Below are 14,347 nucleotides of genomic sequence, written 5' to 3'. Positions count from 1 at the left end.
CCCCATTGTGTATATATACCCCATCTTGTTTACCCATTCATCTGTTGATGGGCATTTAGGTTGTTTCCATGTCTTGGCTATTGTAAATCATTCTGCTATGAACATTGGGGTGCATGTATCTTTTTGAATTAGTGTTTTTGTTTTCTTTGGATAAATAATCAGGAGTGGAATTGCTGGATGGTATGGTAGACGTGGAGAGGTTTTAAGAGCTAGGGTAGGGGGAATCACAGGCCACCTGTGTTTGCTAATTGGCCGTCACAATTGGAATAAAGTGCCCATCAAAGTCAGGTGCCTACCCTCCCACAGAGGGCAAAAATGCTATCTCCTCTGGTGTGAGATAGAAGTGCTTTCTCCTTTGCTGTTTTCATTTCAAAAACATGATTCCCAGGTCCTTGAGAAAGACACTTCCTGGCTTGAATGTCTGGCAAGAGGTTAGAAGATTTGCATACATTTCAAAGGTGCAGGGTAAGAATTTACAAGCGCACGTTTTTTAAATTAAATGTTCTTACAAAAGGGAGGTCAGGGGTTTACAGTCAGAAAGAAACCTGTCTAAAGTTCAGTCAAACTGAGGGGAACATGAAAGCCATCTCAGTTGCCCTCTAAGACAATCCACAAATGAACCACAGAATTCATGTCTGCTGCTTGAGAAGGACCCTGAACCCAGTGATACATAAACTTGGAAATTTCAGGTCCCTGGGTAGGTACCTTCTTATGAATAGCCCATTGAAGTGAGCTCATAAATGTTTCCCTTTAATGCCCTCACCCCAGAGTATTTTCCTTGATTAATGTTTATTGAAACATTTATGCGTCAGTTCGGTGCCAGAGACCATCTCAGGTATGAACAAGGTGGAAACTCCTCCTCAAAGAGACCTCACAGCATTGAAGGAGACAGACAAGTAAATGAACATCTTAGTTATAATGTGAGAGTTCCTCAGAAGTTAAACATGGAGTTTCCATATGTTCCAACAATTCTACATCTAGGTATCCACCCAACAGAAATGAAAACATATGCCCACACAAAAACATGCACAAGAATGTTCATAGCACCATTATTTATAATAGCCAAAAGGTAGAGACAACCCAAATGTCCATCAACCAATGAATGGATAAATAAAATATGGTATATCTGTACAACATGGCATTACTTAGCAATAAGAAGGAATGAAGTATGGATGCATGCTACAATGTGGATGACCCTTGAACACTGTATTTGAAGTGAAAGAAGTCAGTCACAAAAGCCGCACATGGTATGATTCCATTTAGGTGAAATGTTCAGAAGAGGCAAATCCATAGAGACAGAAAGCAGGTTAGTGGTGGCCCAGGGCTTTGAGGGTTGGGGAAAATGAGGAGTGACTGCTAATGCGTATGGAACTTCTTTTTGGGGGTGATGAAAGTGTTCTAAAATTGACCGTGGGGATGGGATAGTATATTCACAAAATTACGGTTGTGGGAAGGTGGGAAGAACACTGGATTTGACATCAGAAGACCTGGTTTGAATCCACAGATCACTGGACTTGATTTGTCCAATGACACACCCCTTGAACTTCCTCTGTTTTCTCCACCTCACAGAATGATCTTACCATCCATCCACCCAGTTATCCAAACTAAAAACTCAGGAGCCACCTGAAATGCACACCTCCCAATCCGTCACTCCCTTGAGCTAATAAGTCATCAAGTCTCACTGATTCTATTTCTTCAATCTTTTTAAATATCTGTCCTCTCCATTCCTGAGCTTCACCTGGACGAATGCAACAGCCTTCTCTCATTGTCTCCACTTTAGTCTAATCCCTCTCACCCTCCACATCACGGGTGTGGTGTTCCTAAAAAAAAACCCTCACGTCACTTCCCTGCTCAAAATCATTCAATGGTTCATTATTGTGTCATGAGGGCAAACACATATAGAATGGTCTGTGCGTGCCAGGCACTGCTGTAAGAACCGTGGATGCATTGTCTCCAATCCTCATATCAATCTGTGTGACAGAAGAGGGAATTGGGCACAGAGAGGTAAAATGACTTGCCCAAGGCCATGCAGCTGGTTCAGTCCAGAGCTGGGGCTGAACTGGGGGACTGGTCCTGGGATATGTGCTTACAGCTGCCATACTAGTCTCACAAGGATGGAGGCCAGACCCCTCACACCGTGACCTAGGTCCTGGCTACCTCCAGCCCCTCCGTGTGCTCCCGTGCTCTGCTATTGCTCATTGCCTGCAATTTCTCAAAAGGGCTTCATTTCTCTGGGCCCTTTGACAATGCCTTCCGTCTAACCGGGCTCTGGAAACCCTCATCTTTCAAGCTTCATCTCAGCCATCAGTGCTTCTTTAAAGTCTTCCTGACCTTCCCCCAACCCCCATGACCCCTACAGATGAGTATCCTGAAGCTGTTTCCATATTGTGTAATATATGTGTATATACACGTTTTTGTTGTTGTTGAATATTTATTTATTTGGTTGCACTGGGTCTTAGTTACGGCAGGCGGGCTCCTTAGTAGTGGCATGCGAACTCTTAGTTGCCGCATGCGTGTAGGATCTAGTTCCCTGACCAGGGATCGAACCCGGGACCCCTGCATTGGGAGCACGGAGTCTCAACCACTGCACCACCAGGGAAGTACCCTATACATGTGTTTTTGTAACAGTTTTGAGATGTTGATCACATACCATGCAATTCACCCACGTAAAGTGTACGATTCAATGGGTTTTAGTACATTCATAAAATTATAGTTGCATTACAATCATGCTTTTGCCTTGAGGTGGGTGGCTTGTTATGCTCTGGGGTATGATGTCACGAGGAGGCCACCTCTGCAGCACAGCCAGGTGCAGTGAGCAGCCCCAGAGGTGGGCAAGCTGAAGGTGCAAAATGCAAGAGGGTGGGAAGTGTAGACACCAAAGGGTCTAGAAGGAGAGAAAGCTCCGGAAGAACTGAGAGATTATACTTTGAGACCAGCCGTGGCCAGACCATTCCTTGGAGTGCATCAGTGTAGCCGATAGAAATCTCAGGCCACCAGCCTTGGTATGTAAGAAATGTAAGCTTGTTTTTCCAGAACAAAGCTTACATCCCATTGCAAGCCTCCATCCTCCATTCAGTGAATTCTGGATCTCCTGCCCTTTTCTTCCGGGCTGGGTCTGAGAGAACTTCCTAGGGCTTGAGATTCTTCCCTAAGCCTTTCTGCGTGGACAGTGGATGCACAGTGTCCGACCTGAGGCGGAAGGTACTTTGGAAACGTTGGGCAGATTTACTAAAAGCTGGTGAGCGTGTGACTAGCACAGGTGCCTGGCTTAGAGTAGGTGTTCGATAAATATTCATGGTTGAAATGAATGGAACTAAAAAAGGCAGCAAGAAGAATTAGTGTATCAAGGATGCCACAGGTATTTCACACACCCACTTTCTCACTCACAAGTCCCATCAACATCGCTCTGTCTCCTGGCCCTTCCCTCTTCCAAGTGACAGCTAGTCAACCTGACAGATGAATCCTTGCTGATGTGTCCTCATGGGTATTGCCCCTCCTGGGTCGATCATGCAGAACCCACCCGCACCTGGTTAAGTGAGGTCAGCCAGTGTTGAAGGGGAGCCCTCTGTGTGCTCACAGCCACCGAGAGCTGGCAGAGGTGTCAGTCGCACTTCCCTCCACTGGAAAACAACCCATTTATTTTGTTTGCCGTGCCTTGCTTATTTTTCCGCTATTAACATTCTTTTCCTGCCAACGGTCCAAGTACATGTGGGACGTTACTACGTGTCTGATGAAAGGGGAGCTTAATGTGGGTGGGTCTAGGGATGGTCACTATTAGGACGATTCTAAACAATGCGCAAAGGCAACTCTTTGGACGGTTCAAACTACATGACAGTGTCAAGAACAAAGCTCCTAAGGGACTGGGCTCTGATGGCCCCGTAGGGCTCGGATTCCATCAGCATTTCCATTTCTGGGAATGCATTTCCTCCCCTACACGGGGTGTGCCGTGAGAAGCGTGCCCAGAGGAGGGGCTCTTTACACACTGTGCTCCGCCTCTCTCCCGTGGAAGGCTGCCTCTCTTTCTCGATGTCTTGAAAGGGCTCTGGGGCCCCAGGCCAAGGGGTCTTTGCTTTGCTTGACAGTGAGCATCAGCGGGGAACATGTCAAGTCGGGGGCTACTGTCAGAATGGCCCACGTGTCCATGCCAGAGTCACACTAAGGGGGGCTCTTCCAGCCTTATGGTCCCTCCTGGTCTGACAGCTGAGTCAAAGTCCCCCATTGAGCCCCCACCCCGCCCCCCGCATGCTTCAGCTTCCAGGACTAGAGTCCCCACCTCCCCTGAAGCAGATGCCAGGGGCTCTTTGAAATTTGCCCTTGGTCTTTGGAATCCTGACTCTGAGGTAACTCCTTGGGTGCGGATCTTGGAAAGGCCACTTCAGAACTGTCCTGGCTGAGGCTCCGATGACAGACTGCTTCTGTGTGGTTTGCAAGGTGCCAAAAACATCTCCGGTGCTCTGGCAGGCGCGGCCAATGGAAGTCGTGGCCGGGACCCCTCCCACTCCCCACCCCCCACCCCCCTCAGTAGCACCCCAGCCTCCTGCCTCTCTCTCTCCTTCCTGATCTGCCTGACACAGAAGTGAGGACCTGGCAGCCTCAGGATCTGTAGAACCCTGTGTCTGCAGTTCCCAGACAGAGCCTCGGCCTTTGCAAAGATGGCCTGGAGACAGCTGTTCCTCATCTGCTGTCTCTCGGCCGTTGTGCTCCTGTCCAGTGAGTATGCGGAGGCCCCAGGACGGCCTTGGTGTTAGGTGAGGCTGCTCAGGTGGCCAGGCAGAGGGTGTACCTTCTGTTAAGAAGGCTGTACCTCGGTGTGTGTGTTTCTGTGTGTATAACACAACACAGTACACAGAAACCAGCACGCCTGGTGATTTCTTGGGGAAGTTGGCTGTGTGGCTGGTATCTGAGGAATCCAGTCTCCAGGGCAAGTCACAGCCCTGGGAAGGACTGTCCCGGCCTGGCTCAGGGTGAGGGCTCCTGTTGGGGTGCAGCAGCCCTCACGCTGTGCTCTCGTCCCACAGCCCTGCGGGAGGGGACTGCTGTGGCGGTGGGCACCAGGCGGTTGGCCGGACAAGAGGTGCAGGAAGGTGAGTGCCGGGGCCACCCAGGGGGCTCCCGAGGTAGCCCTGGTGAGCATATGCCGGTTGTGACCAGCTTCTCTCGGGTTTCAGGCGCGGAAGGGAAGATCTTCATGCAGGAATCAGATGCCTTGAATTTCCTCAAGAAGCGAGGCAAGCGGTCCCCCAAATCCCGAGAAGAGGTCAATGGTAAGGATGCCGGTGGCCTGCCTTCTGCTCTTGCCTCGTGTTCCTCCTCTCTCCCATAGTCAGCCGGGCTGCGGGCACCGCCAGGGACCAAGGGCTCAACCTAGGCCCTCGGGTCTCAGTGACTGCAGCTCTGAATTAGAAGTTACATCACGTTCCCTCGACTGTAGGTCACTCTTTGATTGGCTATGCTGCAGGGGTAAGAAACAAAGAGGATAGGGCCACACTGAATGCACTTAAGTGTTGAATTGCATCTCAGTTTCTGAAAGTTAAAAATGTTAAGGTCGGGGATGGGCGGCACTTCCCTGGCGGTCCAGCGGTTAGGACTCCCTGCTTCCACTGCAGGGGGCACGGGTTCCATCCCTGGTCGGGGGACTAAGACCCTGCATGCCGCGTAGTGAGGCCAAAAAAAAAAATGTTAAGGGGAAAATCTATGTTCAATGGAGAGGGGACACAAGAGCTAAGTGTGTGCTTTCCGGGTATTCATGGTGCACCCTACAGCACTGTGAGCAGGGAGGAGGGCACATGGGACCGGGAACTGGAAATGTGGGCTTGGTGACAGCTTTGCTGCTAAGTGGCCTTGACCACTTATTCTCCCTGGGCCCGTTTCCTTATTTACAAGCCCCTGAAAGAGTGGTGTTCAGCCAGCAGTGTTTTTTTTTTTTTTTTTCTAGTTACTTTTTTAAAAACATCTTTATTGGAATATAATTGCTTTACAATGGTGTGTTAGTTTCTGCTTTATAACAAAGTGAATCAGCTACATATACATATATCCCCACATCTCCTCCCTCTTGTGTCTCCCTCCCACCCTTCCTATCCCACCCCTCTAGGTGGTCACAAAGCACCGAGCTGATCTCCCTGTGCTATACGGCTGCTTCCCACTCGCTATCTATTTTACATTTGGTAGTGTATATATGTCCATGCCACTCTCTCACTTCGTCCCACCTTCCCATTCCCCCTCCCCGTGTCCTCAAGTCCATCCTCTACATCTGCCAGCAGTGTTTTTAAAAGTCTTCACTTCTAATGCATTTGGGAGGCTTTTGAGCTCAGAAGTATGTCTCCTTCTCAGCCTGAAGTAGGCCCTGGTATCCCCTGCTTGGCAGAGACCCTCATTTCCATGACCTGCCGACCCTTGAAGGGATTTGAGTTCCCTGTCCTTGAACTAGATTCTTCCAAGGACTCAGCTCTGACAGACTCTGAGTCCAAGGCTAGATTCGTTACTTATGTGTCTGTCTGAATAAACTCTTTGTGCCTCTCAGGCACACTCAGCAAGGTAACTTGCTCAGTGAAAATAACAGGACTGTTTTCAAATGATGGGCAAGAAGTGAGATGAAAATGCTTGGAGATGAAATTCCCTTTTTTTTTTTTAAGTGGAGAAGTACAACCACACTGGGAAAATCTCCAGGCCTCGCACAATTTGGGATTTAAAGGTTAGCAAATGTCAAGAAACACTGAAAAGACTGATGGAGTTTGGGCAGTTCTTGACGGAAATGAGAGAAGCAAACTTTTGGCAGACTCCCAGCGGGGAACGTGCAGGAATTTAAGAGGCAAATAGTTTCCATTCTCTAAGTGGATTCAGAACAATGAGATGCATGATTAAGCCAGGTTGGAAGCTCGGGGTTTCAGTCGTGGGAACCCAGGACAGCCCGGTGAACACCTAGGATGCACCTGAGTTAATCTATTGTTACCTGGTCAACTCCGGTGATGGGCAGAACAATGCCCAATTATGTCTGAGGTTCAGTAAAGGCAGGCAACACTTTGATAAACTTGAATCTGGAACCAGAAAACAGGCAATTCCTATCTCTAAGCTTCTGCCAGACTAAAGATGTAAAGGTGTGAGGGCAGAAATGGATGAACCTAGAAACTTATTTTACGTTGGAAAATCTAAAATCTAGAGAGGTTTTTTGAGGGTGCTACATTAGAGCAGATGAGGGACAGCTGCACCTGCTGGTGAGCTGTGACCTGGCAGCTCAGGTAAGGTTCCCTCTGGTAAGCTTCATGTTCAACAGCCAAGGAACGTTTATGTGTTCTCAGTGACAGTTTTCAGTTATCACTGGAGGTATTTCTCCAACCAGAGGTGTACCTTCAGCTTTATAATGTGAAACTGGGACTCCTCATAAAAAAGTTTACAGCCAACTTTACTGGAATGCATTGCCTCACAAACTAAAGGATACCTGAGGTTGGTATTTTCATCGTCAGGGAGTTTACCTGATCACCCCATATCCTGTACTAGTTATCTACTGCTGTGTAACAAATGAGCCCCAAATTTAGCAGCTTAAAACAACAAACATTTATTGTCCCAGTTTCTGGGGTCTAGGTCCAGCTTAGCTGGTGGCCTCAGGCTCAGGGTCTCTATGGGCTGTAGTCAAGGTATTGGCTGGGGCTGCATTCATTTCAAGGCCTGACTGAGAGAAGATTTGCTTTCAAGCTCACGCACATGGCTGTTGGCAAACCTCAAGTCCTGCGGACTACTGGTCAAAGACACCAGTTCCTGCCATGAGTGGGCCTCTCCACAGGACAGCTTACAACATGGCAGCTGGCTTCCCTCCGAGCAAGAGCAAAAGTGAGAGACAGACAGATAGATAGACCAAGGAACCCAAGACGGAAGCCAGTCTTCTTTGTGACCTAATCTCAGAAGTCATATCCCGTCACTTCTGTCATATTCTGCCAATTAGAAGTGAGCCACTAGGCCAATCCACACAAGGGGAGAGAATCACCTAAGGGCATGAATATCAGGATCATCTTAGATTCCCTGGACCACAGCCATCCTTATGCCCCATGGCAATTTCTATCACAGCAGCCATAATGCTGGGTGTAATTTATTTTCATATCTTTCTCCTTAAGTGGATCACAGGCCTCTTAGGCAGAGGGACAGAATCTTTCTTACTTGACTTTTTAATCCCAATGCTTAGCATATATTCTGGCCATGATAGGAGAGCAAAGATGCTGAATGGACTTGCAGGTTAATTAATGTGAAATTAAGTTGGATTATTCCCTCATAGAATTCATTTCTATCATCAAATTCCTAGCTTCTAAGAGGACCAGCATGCTTGGATACACCATTCATTTTGCACCTGGAGCTAAATGGCTTCACCTTTTGGGGGTCTGTCCTCTCACTCACAAAACGAGGCAGTTGGATGGGACACTCCCCCAGGTCCCTCAGGTTTTAAAGTCTGTGTCAGGAGTGAACCATTTCAGTGAAGCCCCACTCTTAGCCCCTCACAAACAGCCCCTTTTGCACCTGATTAAGTTTCTCAGGCAGAATGATTAGTGTCCCCTTAAATGTGTGCGGCTGCCCCTATTCTTGGGGGCAACTCTCACCTCTTCCCCTCCCCCAGCGGAGAACAGGCAGAAGCTGCAGGCGGATGAGCTATGGAGAGAACATTACGAGGAACAAAGGAACGAGTTTGAGAACTTCGTGGAAGAGCAAAACGATGGTAAGAGCTCGTCAGCCAGTGGCTTTGGGGAAGTGGAGTTTGCAGGAGAACCATGTGATTTGCCTGTACTTATCCCTAAATTTTAACTAGAGGAGGGAGGTAAGAGGAGATCTACTTTCAATTCATATCTATGGGAGTCTCGGAAAAACAGGGAGAAAGTCACAAAAGTGGCTACAGAACTTGAGAAGAAATGGAAGAGGACAGAACACCACTGGCTTGGAGACTGTGAGGCTGGGGGAGTTTTTGGTTGATTGTATTTTCTCCTCCTACTTGTGTGTGTTCTGACTTAGCACCCGTGCTCCTGGCTTACTTCCCGTTAGAGCTGAGTTGGGAGGATTTCAAACTCACTTTCAAGGGCCTTGGATTTCCATCAGTGTCATGGCTTTAGGAACTGCCCATCCTGGAAAACCTAGGCCTTCTTACCTAGTTATTATCATCAGCATCGGGTGACCAGTGGAAGCAAACCAGGACAAGTGAACTCAGAAGGCTCTGGTCACGGGGCCCTGCTCTGTACCCTCCCCACCTCCAGCGTCAACATCTACAGCCCACGGGGCGGCTCCCCTCACCCAGAGCAAGTTTTTATGGGGTTTGCGTGTTCCCTCACCCAGGCCCCCCTCCCCCCCCCAGCGCCTTGTTTGCAAAGCCTTGACCTTTGCCTCTGTGTCTCTCACCAGACAGTCAGCACACCTCATCCCCACCCTCTGGCCTTGGGAGACAGGGCTCCAGCCTCCTCCCAGGAATGCTGGTTTCAACCAGGCCTCTGGGTGTGGGGGAGGGTGGAGGGGGAGGGAGGCTCTGCCTTTGAATCCCAGCCTCCCATGGGGGATGGGATTTGACTTGGTGTCTATTAAGTGCCCTCAAGGGTCACCTATAGCAAAAAATCCATAGAACAAGGTAATAGGGATCAGACCAGGCAGGCCAATGTGTGTTTTTATTCCTTTTCCGGTCTCTTCCAAAACTTCAAGATTTAAATGCCTCCAAGTAAGTTCCTGGATGCAGGTGAGCTTGGACGTCAGACCCCAGTTAAGGTGACCTTTGTTAGAGAAAGTCTGCAATTTCAGTTCCCAAGTTGTCAACCCCTCGCTTGCCTGCTCTGGTGGATTTGGGAGGTAATATGCCCTTAGGGCACCTCTTAGTGGAAAGGACACCATCACCAGGTATCAGGGGGCTGCAGGCCATGCCCATGGCCTTGCGCGTGGCACCTGGCTGAGCCCTGCAGACAGGTGTTGGGCAGGATCCCAGCAAATCAAACATCCTGGGGGAAGCTCAGACTGTAGTAATTCAGAGGCAAATACTCCCGTTAAAGATTTGTTTACCTTGGTGGACAGCTTGGGGAGAAGCATTTAGAAAATGAGAATGTGGTCTCTCAAATTCCTTCAGTGGTTTTTTTTTTTAACTCACAGTATTTTTTTTTTTCCCCCCCGCGGTACGCGGACCTCTCACTGTTGTGGCCTCTCCCGTTGCGGAGCACAGGCTCCGGACGCGCAGGCTCAGCGGCCATGGCTCACGGGCCCAGCCGCTCCGCGGCATGTGGGATCCTCCCGGACCAGGGCACGAACCCGTGTCCCCTGCATCAGCAGGCGGACTCTCAACCACTGCGCCACCAGGGAAGCCCCTAACTCATAGTATTAATAGCAGCATTTTATTTTGTGCATTTTTAAATGTTTCAGGTCCAAACCCCTAGCATCTGGATGAAAACCATTCCCTGTTTTCCCTCCCACGATGGATTAGGATGAGGGGTTAGGCACCTGAGGGATGCCAGGTCCTCCACCAAAGCCAGAGGAGACTAAGGTCAGGGGCCTCAGGCCTTGCCCATAGAGGAAGAGGCTGCAGGGCAGAACACAGGCCTTCGGGGACTGTAGTGACAGCAGCCGTTGTCACTGGTTGAGCACTTGCCCTGCCAGACACTTTACTGAACCACATAATCCTTACGACCAGCATCTCAGGTCTTACAATTTCCACTTTACAGTTTTAAAAACTCAGGCTTAGAAAGGATACATGAATAACCAAGGTGACATAGGTAGTGAAGGATTTAAATGAAGGCGAGTTTGCCAGCAAAGCCCATGTTTTGGTACCGAAGGAAGACCAAATGCGTAGAGGTCTTGGAGAGGTTCTTCAATCCAAGGACTGGCCCACGAGGATGGAGGGAGGGAGGGAGGGAGGGGGTAATGCAGAGCAGCTCAGCGGGGGTCGCCCCCCCTCACGAGCTTGATGAAAGAAGGAGAGGCAAAGAGGTGCAGGGGGCCCAGCCCGGCCGAGGGTAAACGCTGACAAAGGTGAAACTCACTTCAGCTTCCCCCCTTCCCTTGCCTCTGCCCCGGAACAGACCATGCACAGAGGCCAGGTTGCCGGAAGCCTCCACCGTGAGCAGCGCTCAGAGCCCTTCTCTGAGGCGCCCACATTCCCTGTCGGTCAGGACCCCGGGTTCGGTTAGCTCTCTTGATTGACAACGTCACCCATTCTCAGAATACTGGAGAGCAGCGGATGATCGCTCTCTCCCCGAGGTACTTGCTGCATAAAAGCGAATGCTGAGAGATACCACGGGTGATGGGAAGGACTCGGGTTTCCAGTGGAGGAATTTTAGGCAGGTGGTCTGAAGGGAGATTTCTGGACACCACTGACCTTGCTGAGGGCCTGAGAACCCCACCTTAGTCAAAGGCCCCTCTACCAACCCACCCAGGACACTGGCCCTTGTCTGGGGAAGTGGGAGGGGGGTGGTTAGAGTCTCACTCGGCTCTGTCATGGCTCCAGCTTGTAACTCTACTCAAAACCACCAACTTCAAGGCAAAAATAGCTGAGTTCTGCCTCCAAAAGCTCCGGATAAACAGTGTTGGACTCCCACTTCTAAGGCCTACGTGGTAGCAGCCCAGGTCTGCTTCCACCTTCAAAACCAGAAGCCTGGGTCAGGCCATCCCAGGCTGGCTGCACGACGCCTGGCCACAAGTGGTCCCTACACGAAGGCTACAGTGTCCAGGCCTTGGGTCTTTACCAGCGAGACCTTCCCTTTGTCTAAATGAAATGGTCTAAGAAGAGTTCAGCATGATCTGGGAAGAAAAAAATCAACTTTTATGTCAGAATCATGCTCTCAAGATTGGCCAAGGGTAGCTGCTCTACGTGGCCTGAGAAAGGTCTGAATGGCCCAAGGCTAACAGCCTGGGCTGACTCTGAGCTCCAGGTTTCCTCTAAGAACCAAGTCCCTAAGAGGATTCTCAGCACCCAGGGTAGCGCCGACCCCAAGCTCACATAGAAGGAAACATACCCAGCAGACATGGCTCCTGCACACCCCGTGATCACAAGGGCCCTTCCTGTTGCAGGCACGTGGCTCTCACAGGTGCTGAGGACCATGGGGACACCCACTTTCTCCACATCCTGAAGCCACCAGGCTGTCCTGTTTGCCCAATGCCATAGAGGATGCGTGTCACTAGCACCAAGGCAGGGTCACAGGCTTTTTGGTGAAGCCCACATTGGAGAAAACAGGCAAGGAAGACATTGTGAGTTTTGAATCCTTGCTATTACCTTCTATTAACTTTCTATCCTCTCAACGTTTTCTCCAAATACTCAAAAAAAAAATTGTGGTAAAATATCTAGAACACAAAACTTGCAACCTTACCTATTTTTAAGTGTACAATTCAGCGGCATTTAGTACATCCACAACCATCACCATTATTTATTTCCAAACCCCTTTAATCACCTCAAACTAACTTTGTATCCATTATGCATTAACTCCCCTCTCCCCACAGCCCTGGAAACCTCTAATATATTCTCTATTCGTACGAATTTGCCTATACTACATATTTCATAGAAGAGAAATCACATAATATTTGTCCTTTTGTGTCTGGTGTATTTCACTTGGCATGTTTCAAGGCTCATTCATGTTATAGCACATATCAGAATTTCATTCCTTTTTATGGCTGAATAATACATACAGACATATCTATACGTTCCTGTCTGTCTGTCTATCTATCTATCTATCATCTCACATTTTATGGATTCATCTATTCTTGTTTTAAGAACGGCTGGGTTAATGGTAATTCTGTTTAACTTTCTAAGGGTGCTTTTTAAACACCAACAGCCTTGGGATATCTGCTCGCGCTTTAACGCCACAATGAGTGTACCTAACAGTGAGTGACAGGCAGTCCTGAATTGGCAACAGGAGCCTAATTTTATAGCTTCACAAAGGCGTTATTCAGAAACATATCTTATCAAAGACAGAAAAATCAGGACTTTCTTACTCATTAAAAACTCCCTTCTGCTCTTTTTAGCCTTTACTATGAAACATTTCAAACACATGGAAAAGTATATAGTGTAACAAACTCTCATATAACCATCACCCAGAATCAGGGATTATCAAGATCTTCCTGCACTTGCTTCACCCACCCCTTTCCCCAGTTAGCTTTAAAAACATAACTTTATTTTTAAAGCTAAGAAACAGTAAGAAGGAACCCCTTGCTCATAATCCCATCACTCGGAATTGACAGTCATTTCCATGAGTTTTTCAACAGTATGGTTTGCAGTCTATTTTTCTGCTGCTGTGATTTTGGATCCTGTCTTACTTGGTGTGTCTTTGGGCCAGTTTCTGCACGCAGCTCTTCGCCCTTCGCTGGCTGTACAGGGAAGGAACACTGAACTGAAGGCAGGGCCCTGGTCTCCGCTCTCTTGGCAATCAGCTCTGTGACGCTCACCTATCTGGGCCCGATCTGTATTAAAACGAGGCCTTTAGATTCGGCATCCTCTCAGGCCCTTCCAGCTGGGATTCTGTCTGTCATCCATGCATGCAGGCACAGTGGTTCATGTCACGTGTCACAGGCGGCTGGAGGGGGGGGCTTTGGGTGGACTCGGTGGCTGCCCCCAGATCAGAGCCCTCCATCCTCACACGACGACTTCATCTCTCGTCCCCAGAACAGGAAGAGAGAAGCCGGGAGGCCATCGAGCAGTGGCGCCAGTGGCACAGTGACGGCCTGTACCCACCCTATCTCTACAACCGCCACCATATCTGACCTCAGCCCGATGCACCCAGAAGATGGCACTTGACAAACCCGCCCACCCTCGGTATTCAGGCACCTCTTTTGCATACAAACAGGCCCCTTCCCAGGGCCTCAGCCTGGGGCCTTCTGTTCTCGTGGATGGAAACGCCCTGGCTTGCGCTTCTGGGCAGGTGAATTTCTGAGGTGAGCCAAGGCCTGTGGGGCATCACCCGTATGGTGGTTTCCCACTGCTGCGCCATGGTTCCCACAGTGAGACTCCTGGCCCATAGAACAATGAAAGAATCACAGTAGAGAGAAAAGACCACGTGTCTGCTTATAGTTTATGAATAAAAACGCTGAGTCAACACTCTGTACCATCTTCTTGAATCTCACACTGAGCCGCACCAGCTTGTCCCTCCCAGGTGACACTGGGCCTCTCCCGACTAGGGTGTCGGGAAGCTTGGACTCAGGAGCACTGCTCACTATTTCCGCAGCCTGTCTCAGCAGTCACATGACTGGAAGGGACCTGCTAATGCAACTCTTTGGGAAAAACCATTCTCCAAAGCCCAGGTGCTTCTCATGTCTCTGAAAAAAGTCTTAAGGTTCAATGGTGGTTTCTTAATGGCATCACTCAGAGGCCAGGGTAAGAGCAAGGCCAGCTGTAACCAAAACTAGACAGCAGATA

At 49.2% G+C, this 14,347-nt stretch overlaps 1 protein-coding gene across 1 annotated transcript; it reads left to right on the top strand.

Annotated features, from left to right (window-relative positions):
- The first annotated feature begins 4,652 nt into the window (after positions 1 to 4,652).
- Positions 4,653 to 13,695, top strand: UCMA (upper zone of growth plate and cartilage matrix associated). Its single transcript, XM_065872799.1, has 5 exons — positions 4,653 to 4,710; positions 5,019 to 5,084; positions 5,169 to 5,264; positions 8,600 to 8,698; positions 13,598 to 13,695. Exons 1-5 carry the CDS (start codon positions 4,653 to 4,655, stop codon positions 13,693 to 13,695), a joined length of 417 nt encoding a protein of 138 aa, XP_065728871.1.
- The last annotated feature ends 652 nt before the right edge of the window (positions 13,696 to 14,347 follow it).

Source organism: Phocoena phocoena, chromosome 2 (genome assembly GCF_963924675.1).
Source record: "Phocoena phocoena chromosome 2, mPhoPho1.1, whole genome shotgun sequence".
Taxonomy (NCBI): Eukaryota; Metazoa; Chordata; class Mammalia; order Artiodactyla; family Phocoenidae; genus Phocoena; species Phocoena phocoena.
This window is presented reverse-complemented; position numbering and strand designations above follow the sequence as displayed.